Source organism: Peromyscus maniculatus, chromosome 7 (assembly GCF_049852395.1).
Source record: "Peromyscus maniculatus bairdii isolate BWxNUB_F1_BW_parent chromosome 7, HU_Pman_BW_mat_3.1, whole genome shotgun sequence".
NCBI classification, from domain to species: domain Eukaryota; kingdom Metazoa; phylum Chordata; class Mammalia; order Rodentia; family Cricetidae; genus Peromyscus; species Peromyscus maniculatus.
Window position 1 is genome coordinate 98,218,097 of NC_134858.1, and position 13,554 is coordinate 98,231,650.

Here is a 13,554-nt window from a genome sequence, read left to right on the forward strand (position 1 = left end):
ATAGGCTCCATCGCCTCCGGGGCCCGCCCCTGACGCCACAGCGGAAGGCGCCGCTCCGGGATTGGACGAGCTGGCCTGTCAATCAAGCGCGGCGCTGAGGGTTCGGTGAGCTGAGACTGCGCGGCGCTCAGACCGGAGAAGGTGAGGGATGCTGGGCCTGTCGGCGGCGGTGTTCTTCCCCCAGCTTCCTCGGTGGCTGCTTACTTTCCGCCTCTCCCAGCGCTGCTGAAACCTGTCATTATAATCGCTCACTAATGTCGGCCCCGAGTTCAGCCCAAACTGCTCTGGTTCCTGCACCTGAAGGGGCCGACCAGCTGCAGATTCTTAGGGACAGGGAGCGACAAAGGAAAAAATAATAATAAGCCTCGGAGAAAAAATGTAAGATGTTTGTTCATTAAAACCACGGCCAAAATAAGCTGTCTGAGGAACTTCCGAGTGCCCTGGTGTGTGGGCAGCCTTCGCTCTCGGCTTCCAGCCCTGCCAGCAAGGACAGTTACCTTTGCCCTTGGGCTGAGCATGGCAGTGGTGCAGCCCCAGCCACCTGCCAAGGCATCTGTAAATCGGTTCTCCTTCCGAACTAGTCTTGCAGCCACCCGTAACTGCCTGACTGTTTCCTAACCATCTTTGTTTCCTAGTGTAGGTGTGGCACCCAAAGAAACACTCTAGGTTAGGTAACTTCACTGAAACGTGTTTTTGCCTCCAGCGTAACTACGCCCATGAATACCTAGATTGCAAAGTCTGTTAAATGAGGAACAGTGACAGCGTTCATCCCACCCCCAACCCCCGATGTCTAACACATCATCGTCAATAATCAAGCCATTAGTACATCTTCCTTTCGCTTTTTAAAAAATTATTTTTATTTTTTTCTGTGTACCAGTGTTTTTGCCTTTATGTATATTTGTGTGGCATATGCATGCCTGGTGCCCCTGGAGGCCAGAAGAGGGTATAGGATCTTCTGGAACTGGAGTTACAGGTGGTTTTAAACCACATGTGGGTGCTGGGAATCAAACCCAGGTCCCCTGGAAGAGCAACCAGTGCTCTTAATCACTGAACCATCTCTTCAACTCCGTCTTTGCACTGTAATACAAACCCTACCTGTAAGTCCTAAATAGTCACTTTTCTGCATTTAACTTAATTGCATGTTGAAGGATACATGGGTTCGCCTGCCTTAGGTAAACTACAAATTACTTGTGGCCCCTTCTTAGCCTGAGTTTAGTTGAGAAAAATAGACCATAAAACTGGGCAAAGGATACTCTGCCTACATTCTATTGATAGTATCAAAAGTAAGTAATGCGAAATTTATATTAAAAAATATACAAAGCTGGGCACTGGTGGTACATGCCTTTAATCCCAGCACTTGGGAGGCAGAGGCAGGCAGATCTCTGTGAGTTCCAAGCCAGCCTGGTCTACAAATCGAGTTCCAGGATAGCCAGGACTGTTACACAGAGAAACTCTGTCTCGAAAAATGAAAACAAACAAACAAAAGAGAAACATACAAAACACCACACCTTTTGTCTTAGCACTGGAGAGGTAAAGGCAGATTCAAGTTTTGGGAAGTTCAAGACAACCTGATCTATGTAGCAAATTCCAGGACAGCCAGGGCTATGTAGAACAACTTTGTCTCAAAAGGAAACAAAAACCATACAGGCAGCTCACTCCCATTAACACCAAAGGAGGAGATTTAGGGTGATAAAGAAAGGAAATAGGAACCCTCCATAACTTAAGGCCTTTCCTAGGAAACTATTGACAGCTTATTGTTAAAATGCTATAGTTTAGTGTCCCTATCAGACAAGAATTTGTAGGGGGAACAAAGCCCTACCTATCTGCTAGCAAGAAGTTATCACAGGCTTGATATTGACATGTAGAAAGTAGTTGGCTCTACTAACTAAATTTAATTTCTGGATTTGTTTTTTTTTTTGTTTTTGTTTTGTTTTTTGTTTTTCAAGACAGGGTTTCTCTGTGTAGCTTTGCGCCTTTCCTGGAACTCACTTGGTAGCCCAGGCTGGCCTCGAACTCACAGAGATCCGCCTGCCTCTGCCTCCCGAGTGCTGGGATTAAAGGCGTGCGCCGCCGCCAACGCCCGGCTGTTTCTGGATTTTTTTATGGTTATGCTACTACAGGAAAAGTACACTTTGTATGGTAGGTGCTACAATAGACACTGGATATCTTAAGAGTCCATACCAGTGTCAGATATGGAGATTTAAACCAACCTGTATTATTAATATGCCAAACACAACAACAGTTGTATCTAGGAACAGAGGCATTAAGCCACTGTGAGAGGGGAAATGTGTAGTAAGACTGTTCAGGCAAAAAGAAGGATTGGGGGGGTTACATAATATAAAGACATTAAGCGATTGTAGCATATTGGTGGAGCAGATGATGGCTAGAATGTAAGTGATATGTTGTAAAAGCAGAGGACCCTAGCGTTTATCCTATAAGCATTGAGAAGTCACTAGAGAGTTGTTGCTTGTTTTTTTTTTTTTTTCAGTACTTTAACGGTCATACTGACGATTTCTGGTCTTCATTGCTTCTTCTGAGGAGCAAGCTGCGATTTATTTTTAAAAACTTTCTTTTATGTGTGTTGAGTGTTTTGTTTACACGTATGTAAGTGCACTGTGTGCCTGCAGTTCCATCAGAAACCAGAAGGGGGCATCAGAACCCTTGGAACTGGACTAACAGGCAGTTGTAAGCTGCCTTATGTGTGCTAGGAACCCAGCCTGGTTCTCTGAAAGAGCAACAAGTGTTCTGAATGGAGGAATCATCTCTCCAACCCCGAGTTGCAATTCTTGAAATCTTTTATTTATTAACTGTGGTAGTTTGAATGTAATTGGCTTCCATAATCCCATAGGGAGTGGCGCTAATCCCATAAGGTCTGGCTTGGTTGGAGTGGGTATGGCCTTGTTAGAACAAGTGTATCACTGTAGGGGTGGGCTCTGAGGTTTCCTATGCTCAGGATACTGACCAGTGTCTCAGTTGACTTCCTGTTGCCTCCATCGATAGCACTCTCAGGACCAGCACCACATCTGCCTATGGGCCTCCATGTTCCCGTCATGATGATAATGCACTGAACTTCTAAAACTGTAAGTGAGTCACCTCAATTAAATGTTTTCTTTATGAGAGCTGCTGTGATCAGGGTGTCTCTTCACAGCAATAAACACCTTAACTAAGACATTAGCATTTATTTATTTATTTATTTATTTATTTATTTATTTATTTATTTATTTAGGGTGTGTGGGTGTACACATGCATGTGTAGAGTTGGTTTTCTCATTCCACCATGTGAATCCAAGGATTCACCTTGGGCCGTTAGGATTGGTGGCAAGAGCCCTTATCCATTGAGCCATCTCACTGACGCTGTAGTTCATCATTGCTTTTCTGTGTGTTTTGTCTTTTTGCTCTGGTTATTTTTAAGATCTATAACTTCATCGTTATCAGCAAAGATGCACTGTTTCTAGATGTCTTTTTCTATATATCCTGCCAGGCATTCATCTAGTTTCAGATTTCTGAGTCGCTGGTGTTTATTTTCTATCTTGAATCAACTTTATGCTATACTTCTTAGTAAGTCTCTATTCTCTCCATGCCACTCTGCACCACCGTCCCTCCAAATCCTCTTTCTGTGCTTTCATTTGCTGTGTGTGTGTTTATGTCCATGCACATCCATTGCAGCTTGCACCCAAGACTTCATGTATGCTGTCCAAGCATTCCATCAACAGGCTATATACCCAGCCTTTTTGACTTTTTAAAATTTGTTCATAAGATCTTGCTAAATTACCCAAGCTGTACTCAAATTTAGGTGCATCCTGCCTTAGCTAAGAAGCTAAGATAAAAGGTTTATACCTCCATGCCTGGCTCAGGTTGCATAACGTCTATTGTTAACTAATGTCTAGTAATCACAGAAGATCTAAATGTTGACATTTTCCCAAAGCTAGGTATCTTATTAGTATCTTTGGATTTTTTGAAGATGATTGGGGCCCTTTACTCAGGAAAACAGAAATCACAAGATATCACAATGGAGAAGATTTAGTATTGTGTGTTAATGGACTGAAAAATCTGAAATCAGGTTTGGTGCTTCATGCCTGTCATACCATCATTGGAGAGGCAGATAACAGGAAGGACCACCCCAAGTTCAAAGCCATCTGGGGGTATATAGTGAGACCCTGTCTCAAACAGACTCCCCCACCCCAAAAAAAAAGGTCAGGTATGGAAGGCCAGGGACACTGAGCACTGAGCTAACCCAAAAGAGATTGTGCTTCATGGATCAACTACCACCCCTAGGGCTAGCAAAAGAGTGTATCAGGTTTGTACTATAGGATTTCAGAAGCACAGAAGCATGGCCCAGCTGGGATATAGCTCAGACCTCCAGGAGGAAGCTCTGCAGCTGGCCCTGCTACTGCTCAAAGGGGACGATGTTGTGGGCAAAATGATGTGATAGGAAGGAATAATGTCAAAGGTAACTTAAGGATAGCATTAATCCTTGCTGATTGTGGGGTGAAAGAGCAACATGCTAAAGGCAAATAGAGAGAGGAAAGTCCCTTCTCTTTCTGCCTTCTAACCTTCCTCTCTTAACTTTTTGCTTTCTCGTGTATTTGTTTGTTTGTTTGTTTACTTACTTACTTATTTGCAGGACTTGGGGTTGAATCTACAGCAGCTTGCTACATAGTAGGTAGGTGCTCTGCCACTGAGCTATACCCCCAGTAGCTACCCCACTTTTGAAAACAGGTCTAAGTTGCCAAAGCTAACCTTGAACTTGTGATCCACCTGCCTCAGCCTCCCAAGTAACTAGAATCACAACCCTATGCTACCAGGCTCAGCTCCTCAATCCTTTGTAGGCAAAACCCTGTGGGAAATACTAGCAAGCATCAACAAAATGAAATGTGTGGGGGTGAGTTGGGAGCTAAGAGACAACACCTTAATAATCTGTATCACATCAACATGTACTTGTGAAGAATCAATAATGGCCCAAATTAGACTCAAATTAATGCTACCTTGTAGCTTTTATGGACCTAAAGGCCCTTTTGAGGAGAGTCTCAGGATACCATGTCAATTTTCTACTATATCATGATTACTGCTAGTGTGTTAAAAAATGGTTTCATTTTAATTTTTCTTGTTCTTGAGAATTTCATACATGTATACAATGAAATATGATCATACCCAATCCCATTTCCCTCCTCTAACTCTCCCCATATGCCTGTTTGCCCCCTCAACATATGTCCCCCGCCCAACTAATGACCTTTTTTTTTTTTTTTTTTTTTTGGTTTTTCAAGGCAAAATTTCTCTGTATAGCACTGGAAATGTTTTTTTGTTTTGTTTTGTTTTGTTTTGTTTTTTGGTTTTTCGAGACAGGGTTTCTCTGTGTAGCTTTGCGCCTGTCCTGGAACTCGCTTTGGAGACCAGGCTGGCCTCGAACTCACAGAGATCCGCCTGGCTCTGCCTCCCGAATGCTGGGATTAAAGGCGTGCGCTACCACCGCCCGGCTTGGAAATGTTTTTTTATAACCTACTAAATCCAATTAGTGCTGTCCATATGTAGTGTGGGGTGGGGGCACTGGAACACAATAATACACCAGTAGGAAGAGCCTCAAACAATTATTCTCCCTCCCCCAGCAGGTATCAGCCACCAATAACTCAGTAAGGCGTAGGTCCTGGAGAGTCCCCCACCCTTCTATGCTGAAATTGTGCCTTGCTTCATGTTGTGCAGGTCTTGTGCAAGTGACCACATCTGCTTTGTGTTCACCACTGCAATAGACATGTCAGTGTGAGGTTTTGTTGTTGTGGTTTGATTTTTGTTTTTAGGAGTGTGTCATGTCTGCTTTACTTACATACATATTTACATAGAATCATAAACAGGAGCAGCTATGAAAAAAGACTTGCATAAATAAGGATACGGAGACTGTCCAAACATTAGCTCTCATATCATCAGACACAGAATGGTCTGGATTATGGATTATATACAATAGGTGAGAATTCTGTATACTCTACTCTCATTCCCTATGTATTGCCTAATGTGGCCCACTATGGGACGACAAACTTTCCATTCTAATGTTTAGACTCCCTGTTACTGAAAATCCAGCTTTTCCTTACTCCCCTTATTCATCTCAACTCAAAGCCTTTAGATTTTTAGTAGAAAAATGGACTGTTGCTAGGTGTCCAACATTTTATCCTATAGTGTAATTTTCATGAATATTTTTAAATATTGAAGGATGTTTGTTGCACATTTGTAGAACATTAAGAATAAACCTTTTTTTCATCTGGGTGGTGGTGGTGGTGGTGGTGGTGGTGCATGCCTTTAATCCCAGCACTCAGGAGGCAAAGGCAGGATGATCTCTGTGAGTTTGAGACCAGCCTGGTCTATCAGGACAGCCAAGGCTACACAGAGAAAACCCATCTCAAAAAATAAAATAAAATAAAATAAACATTTTTTCCCAGGTGTAGCGGCTCTCACCTTTAATGCCAACACTCAGGAGACAGAAGCAGGCAGGTCTATGAGTTCAAGACCAGTCTGGTCTACATAGCAAGTTCCAGGACAGCCAGAATTACATAGAAAGACCCTTTCTCAAAACAAAAACATTTTTCAAGTTTTGGAAGTTTATAACCACAGAAATTCAATCTGAGACTCCTAGTCTTGTGTCTTTGGTGATGGAGAATGATACTCTTCTACCACAATTACATTTTATTAATAATTATAAAGACACCAACCTCATGACATATTTTATCTATTTAATATTTATGCTTTAATATATTAGTCTGGAATATTTTTCTGCATCTGCATAATTATTTATACTATATAGCACTCTATCAATATAGCACTCTATCAATTATATAACACAAAAGACATCTACAGGTAAATATTAAAATGGCAATGTACATGTTAGTAACTAGACATTAACAAGATAATAATAACCTGGTATTCATTTAATGGGAGAGTCCAGTATTTCCTGATAATCTTCCCTCCTTACATTCCTCCAATACAGTTTATAGCCAGCAAGGACAAATACACTAATCATAATGATCACCCCTCCAAAAACATCGTAAACACTAGGAAATATGTGTAACACTAGAAGCTGTAAGACCATAGCTACCACAATCTCCAGGTGCTGTACTGTGCTGACCAAAGCTGGGTGGAATTTGTCTAAGGCATAATAAACTCCTAAGAATGCTACAGTAGAACAGATGCATATAGCAATAAGATAGCTCCATGTTTCTCCATCTAAAGGGATAATCGGTTCTTGAAGAACAAACATAGTTGAAATTCCCCAGACTGTTCCAGTCCAGCCAAAGGTAAACAGTGCAGTCCACATGCTGATCTTCTCCCTGATGGATCGGTACACGATCATAGAAAGAGCGGTGGTCAGTCCGGCCATCACAGTCATAGTGTACCCAAAGGCTTCTTTCCAGGCATTTAACAAAGAGCTGTCTTCATCAACGATATTGGGAATCATGACAAGACAAACGCCTAAGATACTGCAGACCACTGTAGCCATGTCAACGTAAGCCATTTTCTCATCTACAAGTAAAAATGCTAAGATGGCGCTGAAAACTGTGGTTGTAGCTCTCCACATCGTGGTCCCATTGCTGGGAGGAACTATTGAGAAGGAGGTATAAGCACAGGTGATAGAAATAACATTGCATACACCATAAAAGAAAAGTCGTAATCTGTATCCGCTGGGTCCAAAAGGAGCTTCCTGGTAATAACACACAACTAACACCGATAAGACCTGCAAGACAGAACGGATAAAAATCAGTTCTAGAGATGGAACTTTAGAACGATCAGAAACGAGCCTAGTGATGAGAGCCACGCAGCCATGAGCCAAGGCAGATCCAAACAGCACTATCCACATTTTTCGGGACTGAAAAATGTTTTTTTCTGCAAAGCTCTGGAATTGTGTCATCCCACTGGCTCTTGAGTCTTCTGTTAGTGGAGGCTGAGTGTCCATGGTTCCAAACAAAGTTCTTCCTTTTCTCTTCATTTCACTCAGCAGACTTTTCTTCGGATTTTCTTCCATAAATTTGCCATAGTCTTCATTGATTTCCTCATACCTGTCGTCCCCAGGTTGGGGATAATGAGAGGTATATTTCACCATGACTGTGTTGGGATGTATTTTCACCCGTTTTTTAACTGGATATTTTTTGGATGGAGAAGTATCCATTTCTTCAGATAATAAATTCTATTTAAAGAAAAAAAGGAAAATATACATGTTTATTGCATTGAAAACCACATTACTATTTTACATATATATATAGATATACTATTTCAATGATGGAAGGTAGAGATTATAACAGGAATCTGGAAAGAAAACTTAGTAGGAAATTTGATCTGGCGTATGCATTATCATATATATGAAACCCAATGGAATTTTCCACCCTCTTATCACTCCTATTGTAAACCTGTTCCAATGTCTCCCTGTATTTGTTCTTACTTAGCTCTTTTGTTTGCTTGATTAATTGGTTTTTTTTTGAAATAGGAACTCCTGATCCTCTGCCTCCAACTCCCCACTGCTAGGATTAGAGGCATATACCACAGACCCAGCTTGTCTCTTTCAGCTTTATGCCTCATTTTTACATGACACACTGATATTTTCCCATCTTCTCATTTCTACCCATCTTAAAAGAAAAACACAAAAAATAAAAAGCCACATCAATCATACCTTGCCTTTTTATTGTGTCCATTTGTCTATGCTCTAAAATTGTAAATATATAAATCCAAAGTATTTTAAAGATGTGTGTGTGTGTGTGTGTCTGTGTGTGTGTGTGTGTGTGTGTGTGTGTGTGTGTGTGTGTGTGTGTGTGTAGGTGGGTATATGCAGGTATCCTCACAGGCCAGAAAAGGAAGTTGAATTTCCTGGAATTGGAGTTGTAGGTTATTGTGAGCCACCCAACATGGATGCTAGGACCCAAACTGAAAGAGCAGGAAGTGCTTTTAACCACTGAACTTCTCATCAGTCCCCCAAAATATTTTACGTAATTCTACATAATAACAGAATCTAAGCCAAGTGACACATAGCTATAATCCCAGCACTTGGTATTATGATATGCTGTTGGTCAGGAAAAATATTAAGCATCTTTCAAAGTAAGGATTAAAGAAATACTAAATATAAAGAATTTTCCACAGAAGTATATATAGTAAACTCTCAATAAATGTTAGCAGTAAGTTTGGCTGTTTTCACCTATAATTATCCTATGAAACACTGGGTATCTTTTACAGTGTTACTCTTTCTCACTCAGCCTGCCTTCCTGTCTTTCTTTGAACAATTTCCTTTTCCTTCTCAGTGATTCTTTTCTTCCACCATCTTTTAGATGATCTGGCAATATACCTTAACAGACAGGTGGAGCCCCCGCAGTTCTCCACCCTAAAGGGAAGAACAAAGGAGAAAAGAGGAATCTTCTTTCCTCATGATTCCCCAAATCCTTGCCCAAATTCATCAATTCCAGGACGTAAACCATGACCCCAGAATCAAAGCCAGTTCTGTTTTTTTGACACCATCTGGCTTTCCAGATGTTCTGTTACTCCCTCTTCCGAAAGTCCTTTTCCACTGGAAACATTCATGGAAAATACAAACCATGCCTCCAGACCCTCCAGACCTAACCAGCCTCTTCCTGCAGTCTCTCCAGCATACCAATCTCAAGAAACCCCACTATTTATTTCTCACTTCTAGCCATTTCTATTTTAAAATTGTGTCTTTAGCTTCAATGACCTTGAACTCAGTCACAGTCTCAATCTCCAAGAAGGAGCTTTCTCCCCAGCTCCCTCACTTATGTTGGTGATCTCACAGTCCCTCCAGATCCCCAAGCTAGAAATCAAGGAATACTCTGAATTCTCCTTTTGGCCATCACACTCCAAATTGGTTCATTCTTACTGTCTTTATCTTTGAAATATTTCTTGGATATTTCTTTTTTCTCTAATTCCATGTTAGTGTCATTATTCTAGAAGAAGCCAGTGTGAGTTCCAGACTAGAACATTACCCTGGCATCCTGTCTGCCCTCCTCTAAATCCCATGTGTGTTATCCTGTTGTCACATTAATCTGTCTCTAAAAGATGAAGAACAAAACTTTCCTCCAAGTTTTCCCCATCCAAGAACCAAGCGTTCTCTACAGACCTCCTGCCTACACTATCAATATCAACTAACCCAGTTCGCGCTGTAATCCCAACACTTAGGAGGTAGAGGCAGGAAGACCAGGAAGTAAAGGCCATCCTCAGCTACATAGTGAGTGGGTTTGAGGCTAGCCTGGGCCACATGAGATGCTGTCTCAAAAACAAAAAAGAAAGGTTAAATTAGTTTCTCTGCCAGGCACTTGAGACCCTGCTTAGCATGGCCCTAGTCTGCACTCAGCCCCTTGGCATCTACACTTTGCTCCAGGAGTCTGTGTGGTATCTCCATGACCTTGTACCATGTATGTAAGAAATCATTTCCCAAGCTTTCATTCCACTAGTGTCTCCTCTGCTCCAGTGTTCTGAATACCGATTGTCAGTTAGGACCTAATTCAAAGTCTGTCTTTAGGAGCAAGCCTTCTCTGACTTCTCCAGACACTTCTTCATCTAAACAATTGCAGCTCTTCTAATCTAATTTGTATAATGTAATCATGTTGCTTCCTGCTTGGCTCAGCGCTGGAGTTTTATGTTCCTAGTTACTGTACCCAATTTAACTATGCCAATTCTCCTTTCCTTGATGGCCAGTAATTATCTTAATGAAATTTTACATTCCATAACTTCCCATTTGCTGCTATCATTAAAATTTTACCTTATATTCATTCAAAGCTTACTGCTACCGGCCAAATCTACAGCTCCGGAGACATGATTAGGGGGTGAGAGTAGCTTGCTATTTTATTCCTCCTGTTCTCTCCCTTTGGGGGCTGTAGAAGGGTTTATTAGGCTGTCAAGATAGCCAAGGCTCAGTGACCAAGGGTGTACTCTAAAGAGGCCGATGATCTGAGTTCAATCCCTGGACCTCACATGGTAGAAGGAAAGAACTGAATCCTGAAAACTGTCCTCTGACTTCCACGCACATGCCATGGCACATGTGTGCCCATGCATGCACCCACATACCATAAATAAATGTTTTAAAAACTGTAAAGGAAGGTTTATCTTCTTTGCTTTGGTCCCATCTTTGGGCTGTAGCTTCTCTAGTATACGGCACAGAGAGGAAGGAAAATGAAAGGGCACATGTCGTGCACTGGCTCCTCTTGTCTAGTAGCCTATTGATGTATAAAGTAGGCCAAGCTGAACTACAGACCTCACTTATTTAGTCAAACACAAATCTAAATGATGCCATGAGTAGATTTTGTAGATGTGATTAAAAACCCTTAAACCAGGTGTTATGCAACCCTGTAACCCAGCACTTGAGAGATAAAGGCAGGAACATCAATCAATTCGGGACCAGCCTCAGATACACAGGGTGTTCAAGGCCAGCCCAAGACCTTGTCTCAAAAAAGAGAGAAAAAATCCAAATCAGTCAAATTTAACTTAATTTAAAGAGTGTGTGGCTTTATGGAGTTGGGGGCTAACCTAATGAGGTGAATGTCTAAATGATGCTTAGTCATTTTGTGATTTCAAAGATCCAAATATTTGATGCCCTTAAAGTTCCAACCTGCCCATGAACTACTTTTCATTATTGTCCACAGACAGCACAGCTTTAATCCGTATTCATGGGTTTCCAACTCGATCGTAAATCTCCCCTCCCTGATCACCTCTCATCTATAGACTTCAGGCACAATATCAAGCTTCATATTAGGTAAGTCATTTCCTTCTGATAATTGCCTTGGTGGTCCTGAGTTTCACACTCTGATCCTTTGAATTGTTTCTGTCAATATTTTTGTCTCTTTGTTTATATCCTTGAGGTTGCAGGCATGCCTTTTCTCAGGTCAGTTCCAAAGGTCCTCAATACACAGATCTTTGTAATGGGAGATGTTTGTACTGCCAGGCGTACAGTTTGCCAATTTTTGACGTTTGACCTTCTTGCTGTTGTGGACAAAAACCAACTGTATTTACTTGGCCCTAAGAGACTCACATTTCTTTGCCATTCTAAACAGTGACTGGACCCATCACTGCTCACCCTTTCCAACTATTTTCTCTGTGATCAAAAAGCAAGGGGCAATTAAAATGTCCTTTCTAGGCATATTTCCAACTGGTGAGTGAGAAGGCACAACTAAATTGAGATGCCATTGTTTTTTAAAGGCTCTGAGCCCCTGTTGTTCATACATCTTTATTAGGTATAGTTCATCCCAAATCACTTACCAGAAAAAGAAGAAGAGAGGGAGGAGGAGGGAGAGGAAAAGAGGAGAATTAGAAAGAGAGAGAAACCCACAAGGAAGTGGTAGTGAGTCTGGAGTGAATGACTGAGGACAAAGGGGTTCACTGAAAGGTTGGAAACAAGGGCTTATAATGCTTTATAAAAACTACTGACCAGTAGCCTTTTTTTTAATTTTCAAACTTGGGCCTAGAATAAGATATACCTTGAGTTTGCTTAAGAACAATAATCAAGAAATGCTAATATCTTGGAATCAGCTTTGTGAAATATATAAGGTACTTCAAAATACTTCAGAGTTGTCACCAGAATTATGATGACACTTCATTAAATCCACATTAAAAAGTGGCTGCTTAATTTCTTAGTACTTTTTATACTAGCCAGAAGTAACTATTTTCTACATTTTAAGTTTTGAAGAGTAAAACAGACACAATTTTAGATTGATATGTGTATGTGTGTGTGTACTAATACATATTGACTCTCTCTCTCTCTCTCTCTCTCTCTGTGTGTGTGTGTGTGTGTGTGTGTGTGTGTGTGTGTGTGTGTGTGTGTGTTTTGAGATAGGGTCTCCTATAGCCCAGGCTAGTCCTCTTGTGATAATCCTCCTTCCTGCCTCAGGCTACTAAGTGCTAGGATGTATAGTCAAACCCAGCACAGGGCTTTACTTCTCCTTCTCTACTTAGCCCCTGTATGAGAAGGCATTTGTCGCTGCGGGCACCACCTGCTTGCTGGGTGGAATAGGAAGTGCTCTGGCAACCTCAGCATCATCTCCAGCTCTGTGAATGCAGGGCTGGAAGCTCAGGTGAACTCCAAATAGTAGATGGCATTGTCCAACATGTCTCCCATCAGAAGTGACCAAGAGGTAAGAACCAAGTAGTAGTAGAGGTGTATATGGGGACACTGCTAATGTGCATCCCAGGTATGATGATTTGCCCAGTGTCCCTAAAGACATTTGTCCCACTGGTCAGCTTCCTCAGAAATGCTCTCAGGGGCAGGGCTCACATCTAGCCAGTCTCTACAATGTAGGGTCATTTGTATCTCCCACACAGTATTCATGTCCTGGCAGACAATTTTCTATCTGGCTCTGGTTTCCAAGGGTTCAGTCCAACAGGGCAGGGAGGATATATATGGTAGAGCAAAGCAGCCTATATCATGGTGACCAGGAATCAGAGAAAAGACTGGGCTTTAAATTGTCTAGACCCTAGTGAATTTGTACACAATTTGTGAACATAACAAAATAATAGCTTATTTTACATATTTATGCTAAAACGTCATTTGGGGGGTTTTAAAGGATGAATTCCAACTAGGTACAGTTGC

At 41.5% G+C, this 13,554-nt stretch overlaps 1 protein-coding gene and 1 long non-coding RNA gene across 6 annotated transcripts in view; one reads left to right on the forward strand and one right to left on the reverse strand.

The window, feature by feature from the left end:
- LOC107401026 (uncharacterized) overlaps nt 1–13,554 on the forward strand; it is a 24,172-nt gene continuing 10,618 nt past the window's right edge. For 2 of the 3 annotated variants that reach the window (XR_013052903.1, XR_013052904.1), the window contains exons 1-3: nt 1–141; nt 3,001–3,080; nt 11,615–11,724. This is a non-coding gene — a long non-coding RNA (uncharacterized LOC107401026). Of the gene's footprint in view, nt 379–3,000; nt 3,081–11,614; nt 11,725–13,554 lie in introns of all 3 variants that reach the window. The other variant, XR_013052905.1, reaches the window with a different exon arrangement.
- Slc35g2 (solute carrier family 35 member G2) overlaps nt 6,895–13,554 on the reverse strand; it is a 22,998-nt gene continuing 16,338 nt past the window's right edge. For all 3 annotated transcript variants that reach the window (XM_076576910.1, XM_006975131.4, XM_076576909.1), the window contains exon 2: nt 6,895–8,163. In XM_076576910.1, the coding sequence (XP_076433025.1) occupies nt 6,907–8,145 (1,239 nt within the window). In that variant the 5' untranslated portion in view covers nt 8,146–8,163 and the 3' untranslated portion in view covers nt 6,895–6,906. The remainder of the gene's footprint in view (nt 8,164–13,554) is intronic.